This window comes from Epinephelus fuscoguttatus, linkage group LG14 (genome assembly GCF_011397635.1).
Source record: "Epinephelus fuscoguttatus linkage group LG14, E.fuscoguttatus.final_Chr_v1".
Lineage (NCBI taxonomy): Eukaryota > Metazoa > Chordata > Actinopteri > Perciformes > Serranidae > Epinephelus > Epinephelus fuscoguttatus.
The window spans coordinates 27714466-27732060 of NC_064765.1; the positions used below are offsets into that span (position 1 = coordinate 27714466).

Sequence of the window (17595 nt, forward strand, 5' to 3'; positions counted from 1 at the left end):
AGTTCCAGGGAGAGGAAGGCTAGAGGGTGCGACTAAGGACAATCCGGTCGTAAATTATGAGCACCATCAGAGCTGAAGCTGTAAAAGATAAGAGCAGAGGACAAAAGTGAGATAGAGACAAACATATGGCTCAGGATCAAAGGTGTTGAAGGGCAGAGGAAGGTGAAAAGCGGAAAGCAAGACAGGGGGCATGTTGGGACAGCAGATGTCTGAGTGTGAAGTATAGGTGGTGACATCACAGTGAGGGTGAGCTTTAGTCGTCACCGAGGCCAGTTGAAGAGAAGTGTGAGGGATTCTTACCATGTGTCTGTTTTGGATGTGAAGATGCCCTCCATGAAGGCTTCAGGTGGCATCCACTTCACTGGCAGCATGGCACGCCCCCCCTTCCTGTAGTAGCTTGCCCTAAACACACACACACAAACATTTTGAATGGCATGATGCTTTATGACTAACCATGTGGCTCATAATAGTAATATAGTTTTTAATGTTTGCCCACCAATAATAAAAAAAGGCAACAACTGTAAAATGAAAACCAGCATCTGTAGTTTGCAGCACCATCACCATGGCAACACCATTGCCCTCATAAGCAGAGGGTTAAAAAAAAAAGAAAAAAGAAGAAAAAAAAATCTAACATCCAGCAATTAATTCAGTGTTTGTCAGTGGCTATATAGGCACTCTGATCCAATCACATTTTTCAGTTTCCTAACACGTTGGTGAGAGATCCTCTAAGAACTCCTTATCTCGCCAAAAGGGAAGAGGGAAATTTTTCGCTGTGCCGAGCCCTGTCTAAGCCATTTTTAATGCTGTCTTGCGCGTGCCGTTGGTAAAGAAATTATCTGATGTGTGCTCTATCTGATTGTTGGTGCTGATAGAGGTCACTGCCTGGTTCATCGCGCCCTGCTCGAGGCACACAGCGGGGACAAGACATGAACTAGGTGCCGCTCAGCTCCCCATCCATCAAAGTGTCCACACGGGAAAAAATGGACACACATCAACATCCGAGTTAAGTGGTGTCAGCTGTGTTTGGCTGGAAACAGCATCATTTGGCATCGTTTGCTGTTGCAGAGGAGTAAATCTGTTTGCCCCGAGTGATTTTGTCATAAAAATGACACTTTTTGTCCCTGAGCAGTTGTTTGTAAACATGACAAGTTGTTCATAATAAATAGGACTGTAATAGCCTATAGACAGGTTTGTAACTGGAGGGTTGCCAGTTCCAATCCCGGGGCCTTTTGGGAAAGTAATGGAGAAGCAGGAACAGTCTCTTTCTCTTTGCCTTCAAAAACTAGACAAGTAAGTGAAGCCCCAACTGCTCTGCTGGAGCTACACATGGCTGAGCAGGGAAGGACTGTAATTACAGTGGGCAGCTCCCAGGTGTGAATGTGAAGCAGGATGAGAAAAGAGCATTGGACTCAGTTGGCGTACCCCAGATGAATAAAAGCTAAAAACAAAACAAAAAAACAAAAAACAAAAAAAACCAGAAAAGAATGGCAAACACATCAAAAGCAGGGTGGCAAGGAATAAAACAGCTTAGATAAAATGTGGGACAACAAGCCAAAAAAAAAAAAAAAAAAAAAAGATTGTTTTTTGGCAGCCACAGCTGGGGCATGGGCTGCATGACCCATCACATTTTGTCTTTAGTTTGTCTTTACTTTAGGACGATTTCAAGCTGCGCGCTCGCTCACCAGGGGCGGAAATGTCTGAACTACTGTTAAAAGCCAGAGCTATGCATGCTTTAAAAGTAATTTGTGAAATTCAGTCCAAAAATAACATGCAACTAGTGCCAGGAAGCTAAAACAGATGTAGCCAAGCCTCAGCTTCTTTACTGAACCAGGTGAGGGAAGTCAGCTCCATTCAAAGACAAAAAAAGCTTTATTTTTTAACCTCATGAGACTCAAGCTTTTGTTTTTTTATGCATTTTTAATTTCTCCTAGCTATCTGGGAAAAGTAGGACCTGATTTTTTATTGGTCACAAGTGTGCGATAATGTATTAAACTGATTATTTCAGTGCCTGAACATGGTTGAGCAAAAACAAAATTACAAACAATACAGCATTTGTTTAATGTTTTGTAACTCTACGGGTTAGGGGTCACTGTTCAAGTCTAAACTGTTCAAACCTGTACATTTCAGTGCTCCTATCAAGGAATGTCCTTTTCGTATGTAGCAGCAGTCTGTCACACCGAATTGACATGAGTGAAATGCTGCGATAATCAGATAATAAAGTCCCAGTGTTCTCAAATGAGTCCTTCCTAATTAACTGCGTTTCAGCTTGCAAATTTGTTTGCCTCATCAAGCTACCAACATTATTAAGTATATAAAAAAGTTTCAACGATAAAGTTTGATCAGGTCTGCTTTTGGGCCAGAATTGGCTGTGGCTGCCATCTTGTTTTTTTGTTTGTTTATTTATTTTTTTAAACATAGTTTAGTGTATTGTGCTTTTGCTGCCACCCGATGGCACATAAAAGTGTCTACAGACGAGAACAACAGGTCTAAGTGATGCATTATTAGGTATTGCAGGTCTTCAGGGTATACTACGCAGGATTTTCTTAAAAAACGATGTATAGACTCATACAAAAGTAATCCCTCTCAGTCATCTCTTATGACCCACCAGACGTGCATGGCAGTGTATTTATCTGCAGAGACTCTGTCCTGCTTGTATTTAGTTATTTTCTTCTTATTTTGCTGTGTTCAGCATGATCCCGGTCACAGTGCTCAGGTGAGGTTGGGGCTTTTTAGCGAGGCGAAACACCAAGCGGGCAGAACTGAGGTCGGCTTTCACTTTTGATGGCGATTCTATTTACAAACAGTAGCAGACAATTCCTGCATATTATAAGTTTGTGGCTTTTGGTGTGATGTTTCCTCTAATGGAATTTCAGGTTTAAAGGTTAAAAGGAAAAGAAACAGCTGTTTTTTTTCCCCTGCACAATATTGACAGAAGACAAACAACAGAGACAGCACCAATCATTTGGTTTGACTCGCAGCTACAGCTGTGTGTCTTCGGGGGGGCAGTAAGTAGAGACGAATATAGATGATGTGCTGTCAGATAGTATGGCTAAGAGGAAAATATATACTTAGCAAACTATTGGCATCAGAAGCTAGCCTTGAGGAAAATTACACATAATCAATGACGCAGAGAAAACAATCACTAGTTGAGTCTGTTTGCTTGACAGATTAGCTACTCACACTGATTCAAAATCTATCACTTAGAATAACACAATCAATTCAATGATGGGAATAAGTTCTTACATTTTTAGGCCCACAATTACAGGACTGAATTCTGCTACCATCTTCTCTGCTGTGCCCCCCCACCAGTATCCTTCCTGTCTGTCCCAGTAAATAAAACAGTGAGGGAAATGGACTATCTGCAAGACTGCGATTAGATCAAAGAGCTGTGGCAGTGGACGCTCATTGGATCCTGCGTTTGTTGCTGTATAAAGACTGATTTCAGTGATAAGAAGCTTACAAAAACTTAATGGCCACAATCTCCTAAATTCATTGTTGTTATATAGTTACAGCCACCACCTTAAGTGACCTCTGCAGGTTTAACACATCACTCAAAAAAAGAACCAGAACACATGAAACTTTTGCCACTTACAAAATGCTGGAACGATTTGAAATGATTGAGGGATTGTAAAAATGGAGAGCTGATCATCCCCCCATCAGTGGATCGACCTCATTTTTTTTAGTGTGGGGTTTATGGACATATTTATTACTACTGCTAACACCACCAACACAGACTGAAAGCTGAGCTGCAGATTAGGGCAACTTAAATACAGTCCTAGGAAATCCATAGCACAAATGGAGGTGTTTTTATACGTGTGCGTTTTTCTTGTGTGAGCCATTCAGTGTGCAGAGGGGAAGCTGGGAGATAGAGGCAAAAGACTAACAGTAAGAGACAGAGGCGTTGAGCAGACTGTGTTGAATGTAGAGTAAGATAGAAGAACATGCACCCGAGGACACAATGTGGAGCCTAATACTTGTGTCTGCTCATTGAGTTGGATGTCTTTGTTCTGCCTTCACTGTGTGTGTGTGTGTGTGTGTGTGTGCACCAGGCTGACATTAATAAACACAACCTAAAGTCATGCTAGACACCACTGTTAATAGTTGCTATGGAAATGTGGTCATTTAAGGCAAACACCAATTCTTTTCTGAGAGCACGGTGAATTTCTCTTCATTGTGGCGGCTGTTTACCTCAGGATGATTACTGACTGGCAGCTTTTGTTTACCCAGCTTTTTATTTACCACCACATCACCGGTGTGCAAGCATGCGTGTAAGACTATGCGAGGGAATTTGTGCGTGAGAGAGGAAGTCCATGGAACACCATGTGCAAGCACGCCTGTGGCTCTGCTCCCAGAATATAAAAAGCTGACATTAAGCCTTGTCCCGGTCCCTCACTGTGACGCCTGTCCCCTGGGACGGCCTCAAAAGGACTCCCATGTCCCTTCGTCACTTAGCAGGAGGGCCACATCATGAAACAGCAAAAATAACACACCGATGGCATAGCGCGCAACCCAACCATCCCTCCCTCTCTCTCCAAATAATAACAATGATAATCAAAAACGAGTCGCGGCGCCACGGCTCCAGGCTGAGAGATAAAAACAAAATCACATCGAGGCACCTGAAAAACTGACATCAGCAATTAAATCAAGCGCTCCTAATGCGGCTCCCCAGGGGTGTTGTGCAACAGTCTTTTCCGGATGCTCTGAGAGTGACTTTGCTCTCGTGTGACTTTCCATCAGATGATTCGAAAGTGCTGCGCTGATATAGCTGAATGTTGTGACATATTTCCCCTGCTCTGATTTCTTACCAGATGAAAGATTTGGGAGATTTCCCTGCTGGATTGTGCATTCATTTAAACGGTGTCACGTGAAAGAGTGGGAACTATATTAAAAAGTTGGAGCTAAGAAAAATGAGTCGCCGTAGGGGCTACAGATGAGCTGATGTAGATTAAAAGAAGGCATCAGTATGACAATGTGATGGAGAATAAAAATGTATTTACTAGTTTAAAAGTCTTCATGATAAGTACCATGGCCTTTACAATCACATGCCAAGAAGAACCCTTCCTAAGTAAGGAGCCGGTACGTCACTGAAATCCTATTTTTTCCTTTCTTAGTTTACGTTTTGCTCTCTCACTCTGTGATTGGAGAATTGCCCACACCCAGAATTTCACAGGATGAAAAAACTATTGTAGTTAGTCTCAGGGCTAGTCCACACATCCATGTCTTCTTCTTCTTCTTCTTCTTTTTTTAAACAGGGGTTTTCCTCCTTTTGTTCTCAAAAAATAAAATTAAAAATCCTGTCCACACTAGCACTGTTTAAAAAAACTGTCCAAATTAAACACAGAAGCACAACTGAGGCACTGTCTAGAGCATGCCAAACCAGCAGGCAGTGATGTAACCCTGACCCTACAGCCATGTTGGCCAATCATGCAAAGAAGACGACAATGTTGGCTAATTAGGAGCCTAAAAAAAGAGTATTACGTTAGCGAGACTCTAGCTACACTCTTGGGAGTGTTGGATTATGTAGCAGTGACCTTCATGGCACACTCTGATGCCTCTGCTGCTCATTATAGTGGAGGAGTAACTGTACATTTATGTTCAAATGTTTAAAAAGTCCTGTCAGCAAGGTTAGAGCCAGCACTATTTTGGCCACGTCTGCCATTGCATGAAATGTCCCCTTATTTGGGCCGCCTCACAAAGGAGTTTACGGTGTACACTCTGATGGTACAAGCCAAGAGCGACACTGACGGGAGTTTCTGAACATGTTCACCTCAGATGGAGTTTTACAGAAGGTCCCATCCAGTGACCTAAGATGCAGTTCACCTGCAGACTAAAGGCTGAAATATACAGAAAAAAGTCTGGTTTAAAAAATACATTTGTACGTTTGGACTGAGCCTTACTTCAGGTGAGACTGTTGGGGGAAACAACAGCAACAGTTATTGGTTCAGATAGCTTCAGATGACCTTTGCTGATGTTCAGTGTCAAAATGTAACTTCCATGTAGTGCAGCAAAATGTTGGGGAGTAAGTGAGAGGAGAGGGATCTGAGAATAAAGAATCTGACTACTGCAGACAGGAGTTTGCTATCCATCTCACACCAATGGTCACCATTTGTTTCTTGTGACAATAAAGCAGTCTTTTCATAACCTTGATCAAGTACACACCTCTGACCTCACCCAGACTACAACCAGAGGTGTTGCTGGGTGAGGTCAGAGGTGTAAAAGACTTGAAACTCACCCAGAGAAGTCAGTGAAACCCTGTCATTAAGTTGCACTTTAACCATAGGAGCACCAGATTATAAATAATACTCAGAGGTGTTGGTTTTTAAATATTTATGCATTGATTAATACACAACACCATAAAGGTAATATTATTCCTGAGTTTTCAATGTAAATGTTAAATAAAAGTGATTTGATTTTAATTTTTTTTTTTACCAAAAAGAATTTTCAGATGTAACCCCTTTCTAATCTCCAACATCTTGATTAGTAACTGTAACTGATTACATTTGTTTTGTAGTTTCATTACATGTTAGTAGTAACTCCCAATCACAAAGCCATTCAAAAGTTTGGAATCACCTGCCACAAAAGCTGGGCTGGGCACAGTCTGATGGCTGAGATAACTGAATGGTTTTTCGTGCCTTTAGGTTTCAGACAGTCGTCCTCACAAATAGATGTTTGTTTAAAGAGTTTGTTTTGTACATGGAGAACAGAACGCTGTACAATGGTTCAACCAGACTGACAACTGAGAGGGCAAAAACAGACGAGGATCCCTCTGAGCTATGATTCAATGAGAACAGAAAAAAACCCACCAGTTATTGGTAAAAGAAGCTAGAAGCTTCAAAACATCACAATGTGTTCAGATTTTAACAAGATTAGGTTCGTTCTTCAGTGTCAAGTCAATAAAAAGCCAATAAAAATATGGATTAACAGGCAACGTGTTGCTTCAGCAAAAGTATTCTTTAAGCATCACAACAGAAATAGAGGGTTAGTCTATGAGAATATCAGCTGAACATGCCATGGACTGACAAATCCATTTAAACCCTTTCAATCTAACCATGAGTAGAGTGCAGAGGGCTCAAAGACAGAGAGTCCAGTTGCCCTATTATGGTTTAATGGTGACTGAAGGTCACTTGTGCTTCTCTGGGTTGGAAAACAAATTCAAAATCGATGGTATTTGTGGGGAAAATGGTTCCAACAGTATCTTGCTATCATACAACACTGCAGGGACACTGACTAAACAGAAGTTTGAATTACTTAATTCTTCTTCTTTTCAGGCCAAAACTGTCTCAAAAGTGAATAGCTGAATTGGTGTTTTAATCATGCTGTTTAGCCATCGGTGAAGGAAGGATGAAAAACATTAAAATAACAGGTCATTACAAACATTTAACCAACAGTGTATACCTTTTAATATTACGTTTGAATTCAGCTGCCATCCTCCAGCCCTGCCTTGAGATTACTCCATAGAACTGGCATGTAGTGCATGCTCACTCAGTGTTCCCCCCATATTTGTTCTTCAAAGACACACTTTCTTTCTTATTTTCAGTTTGATGTGAGCTTATTGTCTCAGACCTTATTTAGACTCAAAATCAGCTGAACCTCATCTTGATTTTGAGCCAGCCAAGGCGGTCCTGCCTGCTGCCGTACATCTGTCAGTCAATAGTACCTGTAAATGTCTCGAGCCATCCCAAAATCTCCAATCTTGGCGACGCGGCCCGATCCTTTGCAGGTCAGTAGGCAATTCCGAGCTGCTATGTCCCTGAAAGATGAGAGAAACACATACAGGCTGTCAGGTCACTGCGTGTGCTTACTGCTGGATTGATGGAGATTGGTCACCTGTTTTCAAACACAATAACTCACTGCTACTGTAAATCTGAATTATGGGATTTTTAAGATATGGAGGGATACTGTATTAGTGAATATTGACATTCACACAGCTTTGCTCATGCTTTGTCTTTTCACTTTTTTCCAGAGTTCCTCATATATTTGCATGTATATGAGAGCTCCACGTATGAACACCTACATACGCTCCCTGTTGGATTTGAAGTTGAGTGTCACTACCAAGCTGCCCTGGGCAAGCAGGTAAAGGGTATAGTTTCCTACAGTGCCTTTATAGCTCTGCCCACATGGTGCATCCAGAGAAAAGATTGAAATGTTACACCGTATTTGCAGGCAGAGTAGCTTAGAAGAGAAAATTCATAAAATTCATATTTGCACTGTACTGGGTTGGTTAGTCTTTGAGAAAATACAGTAGTTCACACAGCATGCTCTGCTCCTGTCTGGGGAAAAGAAAATAGAGCTCACACACTGTATTCTGCTCCCCAGGCGCCTAACTTTCTTATCGTCTTTAGAAGTTACGCTGTGAGTGCACTGCTCCCCGTCATACTAAAGACAAGTGCGCACTAGGGACAATAAACACCACGAATTTAACATCAAAATAACATCATGTGACACTGTGCTCAAACTAGATCATGAGACAGGGCAGGGCTGGAAATGAAAAACCAGCAGTGATGCAAACCACAGCACGGAGCTCTGTGAGCGCACAGACAGCAGCACATTGATGTTTAGCCTCCACACTCTGATGAACTTGGATATGAAATGACACAATGAGGATAAAGTAATATTTCAGACTGATTTAAACTGAGGGCTTTTTAAGACAGGGACTACACTATGCATGGTTGCCCCACTTCAATACGCCAGAAGTGTTTGGAGCTATTCAACTTATGGTGCTACTTGAAGTTTGATGTTAAATAATTCAGTATGAAATAAAAACAACATTGTGTCTAGGGCATCCATTTGCCTCTCAGTTCAAGTCCAATTTAGACTGAAACAGCTAAATGACTGTCGGTAAACTGAGTTATCAAAGCAGCGATAGAGAATTTCCTAAATTGTGTTATCACAGCACAACATTTCCTATTCAAGAAAAAGAAGTGAATGAATCAATCCATTTAGCAGCATGTCAGAAAACTGAATCATTTCTATCATAGCATGACTACAATCAGCACTCGGGACTACACACACACACACTAACACTTTAACAAGTTCCTTTCTCACGAGGTGCTATGTAGCTGAATCCAAGTAGTCTTTGCTTAATGGCTTGGAAGAATTCATGCAAATGATTTGCTTTTGCTTGTAGGCAAGGACGAGCCTTGAAATGCAGCAGTAGCTGTCACAGAGTGCTCGCTGAGGGCTTAGGGGAAGGACACAGTACTGTTGTACATGCAGCACAGTGATGTGAGAGCAGTCTGTTGTTAAAACAGTGTTAACTGTAGGCCTTATTTACAGCATCTTTTAACTGCAGCTTAAAGACCCATTACACAGCAGCATTAAAGAACAATCTCTGTTATTAGTCTATTTTTACACCTGAGGTTGCATCAAACTACCCGACTCTCCTCAGCACAGTGCTTCTTTTCAGGGGGCTATAATTTCCGAAGTGAGTACCAAGCCTGCTGTAAAATAAAGTAACGCCAGAGTAACATTACATTATCCACTGGCCAGAAAAGCATAGAAACACACCAAAGCCAGAGTAAGTTATTCTCAGACAGCATTTAACCTGTGATTTAACCTGTTGGAGCACACCACAGCTCATCATCCAACCCTGTAATCCCTGTAAGAGCTGCATTTTCTGAGTAGCGGACTGTCTGCTCCTCCACCCCACCTCATTCACCTGCCCTTTACTCAACCCCAAGTAAACACACCTCCATAAAAAATGAAATTAGCCTCAAGGACAGCGTTTGGATGAATTTTAATATGGGTTGAAGGCAGAAAAGCGGGCTGTATAGAAGCTCACGAGCCTGCGGAGAAGAGTCGGCCATTAGATGGATTGATGGGGCTTTACTGTGCCACGTTGGGGCAAACAAGGTTTAATAGGCCTCGTTTGTCATTGGCCAATTCCTAGGAAGCCAAAGAGAGACGTGAAGGAAGAGCGATGCACTTTAATTGTCTTGATGTGTTTGCAGGAGCAATTTTGACCTTTTCCCTTTCTGACATGTACTTGACTTTCCTCACAGAAGAAGATCTTTGCAAGACAGAGAAGGACTTAGAAATTCTTTGTTCACGTCCTCTGGTTCACCACCCGCTGTGAATATGTATATAGAAGGGGACTTGTGCCTTGGATGCAGACCGTAAAAAGGCAAGCCGGCTACCCCATCTGGTTGCTGTGATGCTAAACTCATCACTTGTCCTTTCTGCTATCGTACGAAAGGCAAAAGGCATGCAGAGTCCATATGTTCCGCTTGGACGAATGAGGTCTGCACATAACTCTGAGCAGAAGTCAGTAAATGAATGCGGGCAAGTCTGTTTGTTGAATTTGTATATTTTCCTTTGCACATTAACATGCCATATGTATATGCATACCCATATGTGCCGTGTATTGTTTGTTTTCCTCTCTGTTTTGCTAATCTGTTTAGGTGGGAGGAATATAGGACCACAGAATACAATACATTCTTGTATTTGTTTATGCTAACACTCTGATGGTTTTGCATATGTATATGCTAAACGTGTGGTCATCCAGTAACGTACCTGTGTATAAACTGGTTTTCCTCCAGATACTGGCAGCCCTTGGCAATGTCTCTGGCCACATTGAGAAGGTCTACCATGGTCAGGCTGGACGGGTGCTCCTGATCACACAGAGAGGAGACAGAGGAAATTACCCACAATGCAACATCAGTGAATATATCAGAGGCAGAGCTGGCAAAATGGAGGTGACTACGTTTATATGCACACTAACATTCCACTATTATTCTGAATATAATGATATTTTGAATTTGACAGCATATTTGGTTTTGATATTGTGAATCAGGCCTTTTTTCCTAATATAGCATTTTCCATTTGAGACATGTGGAACATGCAGATATTATTCAGCTTCAGGAACTTTCTTTGGACATGTGTACAGTGCATTCAGAATATGTGCTTCTTCTGTGTTTATGTTTAGCTCTGTGCATTGTTATGGATACATTATACACAATCCAACCTTGCCTACAGTTTGCAAGGCTGGGGCAGAGAGAGAGATGCATGCCCAAAAGAAAAGCCCACATTTCTGGTCGGAAGGTGAAACACGCCTTTTAAACATTATGAACGACTTGGATATCAACAGGTTTTTGGATATGCACAAATATCACAAAGCCGACCTTTTCAAGAAGGAGGTTGAGGGAATGAAAGAGGGAATCTGTGTTTGCACGGTGGAACAATGGAACAAGTCTACCACCGGCAGAGGACTCTGAAAAAATCCTATTTTGATGCAAAGAGGCAAAACGATACAAGTGTCTCCAGTGGTTCCACTTTTCCACATTTTAACGTTATAAACAACACATTAGGGCACGTTGATCTGAGCATGCACAGCTGGATGTAAACGAGAATATTAATGAAATATTCATGTAGTAAAAATATTGTTTTTATGGAATGAGTGCAAGAAGGGGAACATTTTGTGCAACTAAAAATAGTCTGTGTGGTTTTAACGCAAAGATGATGTTTGAAAATCTGACTGATGTGACTTGGATCGTAGTGTGCTCAATTCTGGGCTCAGTGAGAAGACAGAGGCTGTGGCTTAAAGTGAAAAAAAAAAAGAGAAATGCAAAGAGGCGTGTCTCACCAGCCGGGGTCTGGTCTCCCTCAGGAAAGACTTGAGATCTCCTCCAGCCATCAGCTCCAGCAGGATGAACCTGGGCATGGCCTGCAGACTGACTCCTATACAATGCACAATGTTCTGGTGGCTGAACTTACTGCAGAGGCAGGGACAGAGACACAGCAGGGAGGGGGCATTAGGAATGGCTTTGTCAGCACTGTGCAGAATTTTGTTAATTGTGTGTCTCTCAGTGACTCTTACCTGATGATTAGAGCCTCCATGAGGAAGTCCAATTCGTCTTGCTCAGAGCAAACCTCAGGAAGGGTCTGTTGTAATTAGCGATGAATGGTTACGAGTTTGATTTACAGTCATAATTGTATTTTCTATGTAGTGCCTCTCTAAATGACTGACAGTATTTGTGCTATGAAGTCTTTAACTGCAAAAAGCAATACAATAAAAATGAGGAAAAACTGCTTTTGTTCAACTTCCTGATCTCCCATCCTGAAATAAAGAATTCTTCCTGTGTGGATGATGTGTAATTACTTTAGCCCCTGTGGATCTAATTTGATTCAATCAAAATCTGACCTTTGAAAAACAGAAAAATAAAACATTTATAGCTCCACAGAGTGGATGAGAACTCACCTTGACTGCCACTTGCAGTGGGCTCGGCTCACCAGGTATCCCCACTGCCAGCCCTTCATAGACTTCACCAAACGCACCATGACCCAGACCCCTTCAGACACATTTATTATTTACAATTACATTCACATTTAAGACGTTACGCTGAATCATTCACGCAGGGAGGGGGGCGCACCAGACTAAAGACATTAGAAGCAGCCAGCAGGAGGACACATCCTAAATATACCTGTGTTCAGAGGCTGATCACCTATGGCGCTAAGTACTAGGCGAAGCAGAGATGCCAGTCAGTTTTATGAATTAGTTGTTCACAAGCAAAAAAAACAGTTTCTGTGTGACATCCTGCTGCAGATGTCTAAGTGCAGAATGGTGAACTTTGACACCAAGTTATAGTTTTATAATTCTGATGTCTCCCTTTGCAGCCATTTGACTTGATTCATGACCTAAATAAATCTAGACGCTGGAAAATATTTATGAGTCCACAAGAACAAGGAATAAATCACAAAGATTAGGCACCCAAATGATAAACCGGTGAACTATAAACACATGAAAGATACATTAAAAATTGAAAAGAGCTGTGCAAAAATAATTTCAGAGCCGCCTGGATCACTGCAGTAGACGTGTGCACTGTGAGAATTCACACTTAAATATTTCAGCCTTTATTTAAACTGCTCCTTCTCACACCATGCTGTATTTATGAGTCCACCCTATTTTAATAAAGGAGATTTTCATAACAATTACAGTGAACTGCTAAATTTGTCATGATCATTCAGACACTGTTATCCTTGAGCCGATGTAGACAGGTGTTTCACCTCATGCTGAATTTGTTCATATGGTCTTTTTTAATGATATGATCCAAGTGTCACCAAATAACAAGAATGTTGGTTGTGGATCTTCAATCTGTTACCTGGTGAGAGAGATATTACGCCGTGGCACCTCCTTCAGGTCGTTGACCGATGCCGTCTTGCCGGCGAAGCAGTAGTTGGGGTTGTAGTCGGTCATGATGGTGGACGCCCGCAGCTTACTGAGCTTGCAGTCTGGACTCTGCAGCTCCAGCTGAATAGACTGCAGCTCTGTGTGTTTCCGTCTGTACACTGGCGAGATAAAAAATGAAAGAGTTTCATTCCACTACTGAGATATCCGCAATTTAGAAAGCAAACAAAACCTTGAACCCATCTTCTTGTAGAAAATTATTGCTGGCAGCCAAAGCACACAAAGTGGAAAGCTTTTACAGTTATTATTTCTCTAAAGACCTTTTGCTTGTACAACAGCAAGTTTTATGAAATAGAATATTCCTTTGCATCTGTGAAATATTGATTTCTCTCCATCTGATGCCAGATTTGCCTTTCTAAAATATTCAGATACATAATGTGTCAGAATAAACCCCCTACGTATAAATATGTCTCGCAGATGTGTACATGCAAAAGACACAATCATGTGTGTGGCACTGGCAACAGTATGCACTAAAGCAACTAAGACCTCCTTCATAGTGCAAACAAATGCACTTTATGTAGAATACATGAGGGCACCACTCCCCTCCCCCCTCTTTCTCCCCCTAACACACACACACACACACACACACACACACACACACACACACACACACACTTTATAATGCTATGAGCCTTAACCTGAGCTGGGAACACATTAGTGGCAGGGAGAATTGTTTGTGTGTATGCTTATGTGTGTGTAGGGGAGTTATTTATTTACCAGGTGCTTTCTAATGTACGAGCGCTGTCAGCCGCTGGCTAAGCAGCCATCCATCATTAGCGCATTTCATTCATCACAGACGTAGTCCCACACCTCCTCAGCTCCCACCTCGTCTACTCATGTGTGTGCAAGAGTGTAGGTGTGAGTCTAGAAGTCTGCGAGTGTGAGAGTGAGTGTGGGTGGGTGTGTGTGGAGGGGATGATGGCTCAATGAGTGCATATGTCTGGCTGTAATAGCCTGAAAGCAGCCGAGCAGACGGGTGTCTGCGCTGGCCGCAAGGTTCACTTCCCATTCTGACAACAACCTGCTAAGGGCCGTCTGAGAGAGACCAGGACAGACACTGGAGACCTGTGTGTGTGTGTGTGTGTGTGTGTGTGTGTGTGTGTGTGTGTGTGAGACAGAGAGTATTTGTCTATTGTGCAAAGAGAAGTCAGGAGCAGAAAATACAGTACTCATATGAACCTCTCAGGCATTTAACAGCACAGTTCAGCTCTGTGGTCTGTAACAACTACTTCAACTTTTCTACTTTCTTATTTTGGTAGTTGTCAACTTCATGATGTTAAAGTGACAGTTTACTCTAAAATCAAAAATACTTATTTTTCCTCTCACCTGTAGTGCTATTTATTGATCTAGATTGTTTTGGTGTGAGTCACTGACGCCTCGTTTCCACATAGCTCTGTGTACTGTGCAAATCAATGGGATGCCCATCTACGAGAATCTCTGCTGTCTCTGATGTGTTTGCAAAACTCCTTCATGTTTTTTTTCTGTTCATTTGCCTTGAGTGCATTAATACATTTAAACTTTTGCGGCAGATTTCAGATAGACCATATGCACTGTGCCACAGTAAGTTAGCATAAAAATAAATTAGCTAACGGATTGATGAATGTATAATGCAGCTCTGTTTGTACATTTTTTTTCCAAGTGAAAAGTTTGACAGCTTGTTGAGCTACCTATCATTGGTATCATGCTAACTGTGTAGCATATAGTGTGCATGCATACTGGATCATACATCTTTTAACAAAACATTTCACAAAACTGGCAACACACCTGACTGGCTGACCTCCTCCTTTATTTGTCACCATGCATCATTGGTCCTGGTTTTGTCTCTGTACTATTGCATGTGCATATTCCACAAGACTGAATGGCAAAAAACACTCCGAATGAACTTTTCTGCCATTTCTGTCGTGATGTTTTATTTACACGTGAAGAGATGCATTTCTTTGTGTTGAACACTGGGCGTACTCTGTATGCTATATGGAAATATAGCCACAAAACTGTGTGGAAATCAGGCACGAGTGTTGAGAAGGAAGCATGCATATACTCATAGAGGAAAGACTCCTGCGTAGCGATCTCTGCCTTCTCTCCAATATAATGGAACCTGATGGCACTCGGCTTGTGGTGCTCAAAGTGCCAAAAAATACAGTTGAAACTCAACAGCAATGTCTCTTTCCAGAAATCATGACCCAGTTACTCAAGATAATCCACAGACCTTGTTGTGAGCAGTTTCATGTAGGAACTATTTCTTTCTACCAAACGACACCTGCTATCTGTGTCACCGTTCAGAAGGAAGTGTGCATCTACTGCTAGCTCACCTAGCACCACTGAGCTAGCTAATTCATTTCAGCTTAGCCGAGGAGGACAACATCAACTTCTCATCACAACAAGGTCTGCGGATTATCTTTTGTAACCTGGTCGTGATCTCTGGCAAGATACATTACTGTCCATTTTTTAAAATGGATTTTTTGGCACTGTGAGCACCAGAAGCCGAGTGTCATCTAGTTCCATTATATTCAAGAGAAGGCCGACATCTCTATGGCTATCTCCAACACTCTGCAACTCACACCAGAACAATCTAGACTGATAATCAGCGCTACAGGTAAAAGGAAAAATATGTATCTTTGATTTGAGGGTGAACTGTCCCTTTAAGTCCCTGCATGTCATATATGTTCCTTGTTCTCCTAAAGCAGTGGTTCCCAGTCAGTACTGATCACAAGTTGCACATGTTTTGGAGCTGTAAGTATTTCAGGAAAAAGCAATATTCCCCTCCAATCTCAAATCATTTAATCTGAGTAACTGTAGTGACCGCATACTGTAAAACTATTGGGCATATCACAAAAAAGAGAAAAGGTTAGAAAAATAAAATTAGTTTATACAACAGCTCATGTTTTTTGTGTTCCCCTATGCTGTTAATCATCTTACGACTCCTCATATTTAACCTTCCACTGCAGACCACGCTACCTTGTCTGGATCTACTTCTTTAAACTGAGGCACTTTAAATGCACTCATTCAACAGCGACCGATAACCTCCAACAGCCATGTCATAGCGCTTAATACCTTTCTAATCTACACCAACGCCCTGTTGGTCTGCTTAATGAGTTGTGGGCCCCAACAGACAAACTATCTCACACTGCATGACTGACACTTTGTAAAGTCTTTTTCTGTCTGAAATAAGTCCAGCTGTTGAATACAGTCACCAGTGGAAATATTGCCTTACAAAGACTCTGCCAGGAACAAAATTACTTTTCCAGCATCTTCAACTGTTACAATATTAACTGACATCCAATGACATATCTGGGCGAAGAAGTTCTTAAGACTACCAAAGAAGCACCCAGTGCCGCTTTCGAATGCTTTTACTGAAAACAGATGAAATGCTGTGAACATGACGTGAATGCTTCAGGGCCTGAGTTTGTGTATGGCGTGCTGTTGCAGTCGGGTTTAAAAGGTCATTTGTGAAACAAAATACACGCCAGTTTATGGCGCTATTGTTTATACAACCGTGACCCCATTTTTACTCATCCACTGGAATCATATCTGCAGACTGATATCACACTTGTGTTGAAAACTGATATATATATTAAATTTCTTGGTACCATAAATTGCCTTTTTACCATCCTCACTGACTTACTTATCATGACTCCAGACACAGCCAGCAGCAGGGCGGCAATGAGGGCTGAGGTGCCCACAGACAGACCCAGCGCCAGGTGGGAGAGAGACGGCTGGGGAGGCAGCAGGGACACCTCTGCGAAACAAGGGGAAACAACAGCGTTCCACAGTTGTTATCTTCCCCAGAGGAGTATTAACATTCACTTCGCCACTCTGATCCCCCACTTAATTAATGATGTGAAAGCGATGACACAACAGAGCTTAGGAGCAGCGACGGCCGCTGCATGCCAATTCCCTTTTCGGTGGCAAGGGGAGATCTCATTTCACTTGTCTAAGCTGAGGAACAAATCTGCACACCGAGAGACACCATATTGAGACTGTGACCTTTTACGACCTAGCATCATAGAATTATCTACTGCTTGTCATTACTGAGAACAGATTTGCAAATCATAGGGCAAGGAGACACTCTTAGGTCATTAAGATATCATTGAAATGGTAATAGCCTTGTTATTTTGCCTCAAATTATGAAGTGACAATCCACCATATTAATTCATTTTAGATCTACATTCATATGCTCACGATTCATCTGAGATTACAAATCATAATTGGAGAGGCAACTCAAGGTCCACAGGGGTTTATGCACATTTTTTTGCTGCAGTTTAACCCAGGAAGAGGACACGGCACATTTTTGGAAACTGGTTTTTAGTCAAGGTTGACGTGTTCTAATGGGCAGAGAAATTCGCATGAACTCAGGTTCATTAGGCCCATTATGAAACACATTCAAAATCGATTTTATAATATCGCTACACGAG

The 17595-nt window shown here is 41.8% G+C and overlaps 1 protein-coding gene across 2 annotated transcripts in view; it reads right to left on the reverse strand.

Moving 5' to 3' along the window:
- The window catches only part of alk (ALK receptor tyrosine kinase), a 487049-nt gene that overhangs the window by 5793 nt on the left and 463661 nt on the right, over positions 1 to 17595 (reverse strand). For both annotated transcript variants that reach the window (XM_049596824.1, XM_049596823.1), the window contains exons 19-26: positions 16806 to 16919; positions 13098 to 13284; positions 12197 to 12287; positions 11816 to 11880; positions 11582 to 11711; positions 10513 to 10610; positions 7658 to 7750; positions 301 to 402 (exon numbers count right to left, since the gene is read on the reverse strand). In XM_049596824.1, the coding sequence (XP_049452781.1) occupies positions 301 to 402; positions 7658 to 7750; positions 10513 to 10610; positions 11582 to 11711; positions 11816 to 11880; positions 12197 to 12287; positions 13098 to 13284; positions 16806 to 16919 (880 nt within the window). The remainder of the gene's footprint in view (positions 1 to 300; positions 403 to 7657; positions 7751 to 10512; positions 10611 to 11581; positions 11712 to 11815; positions 11881 to 12196; positions 12288 to 13097; positions 13285 to 16805; positions 16920 to 17595) is intronic.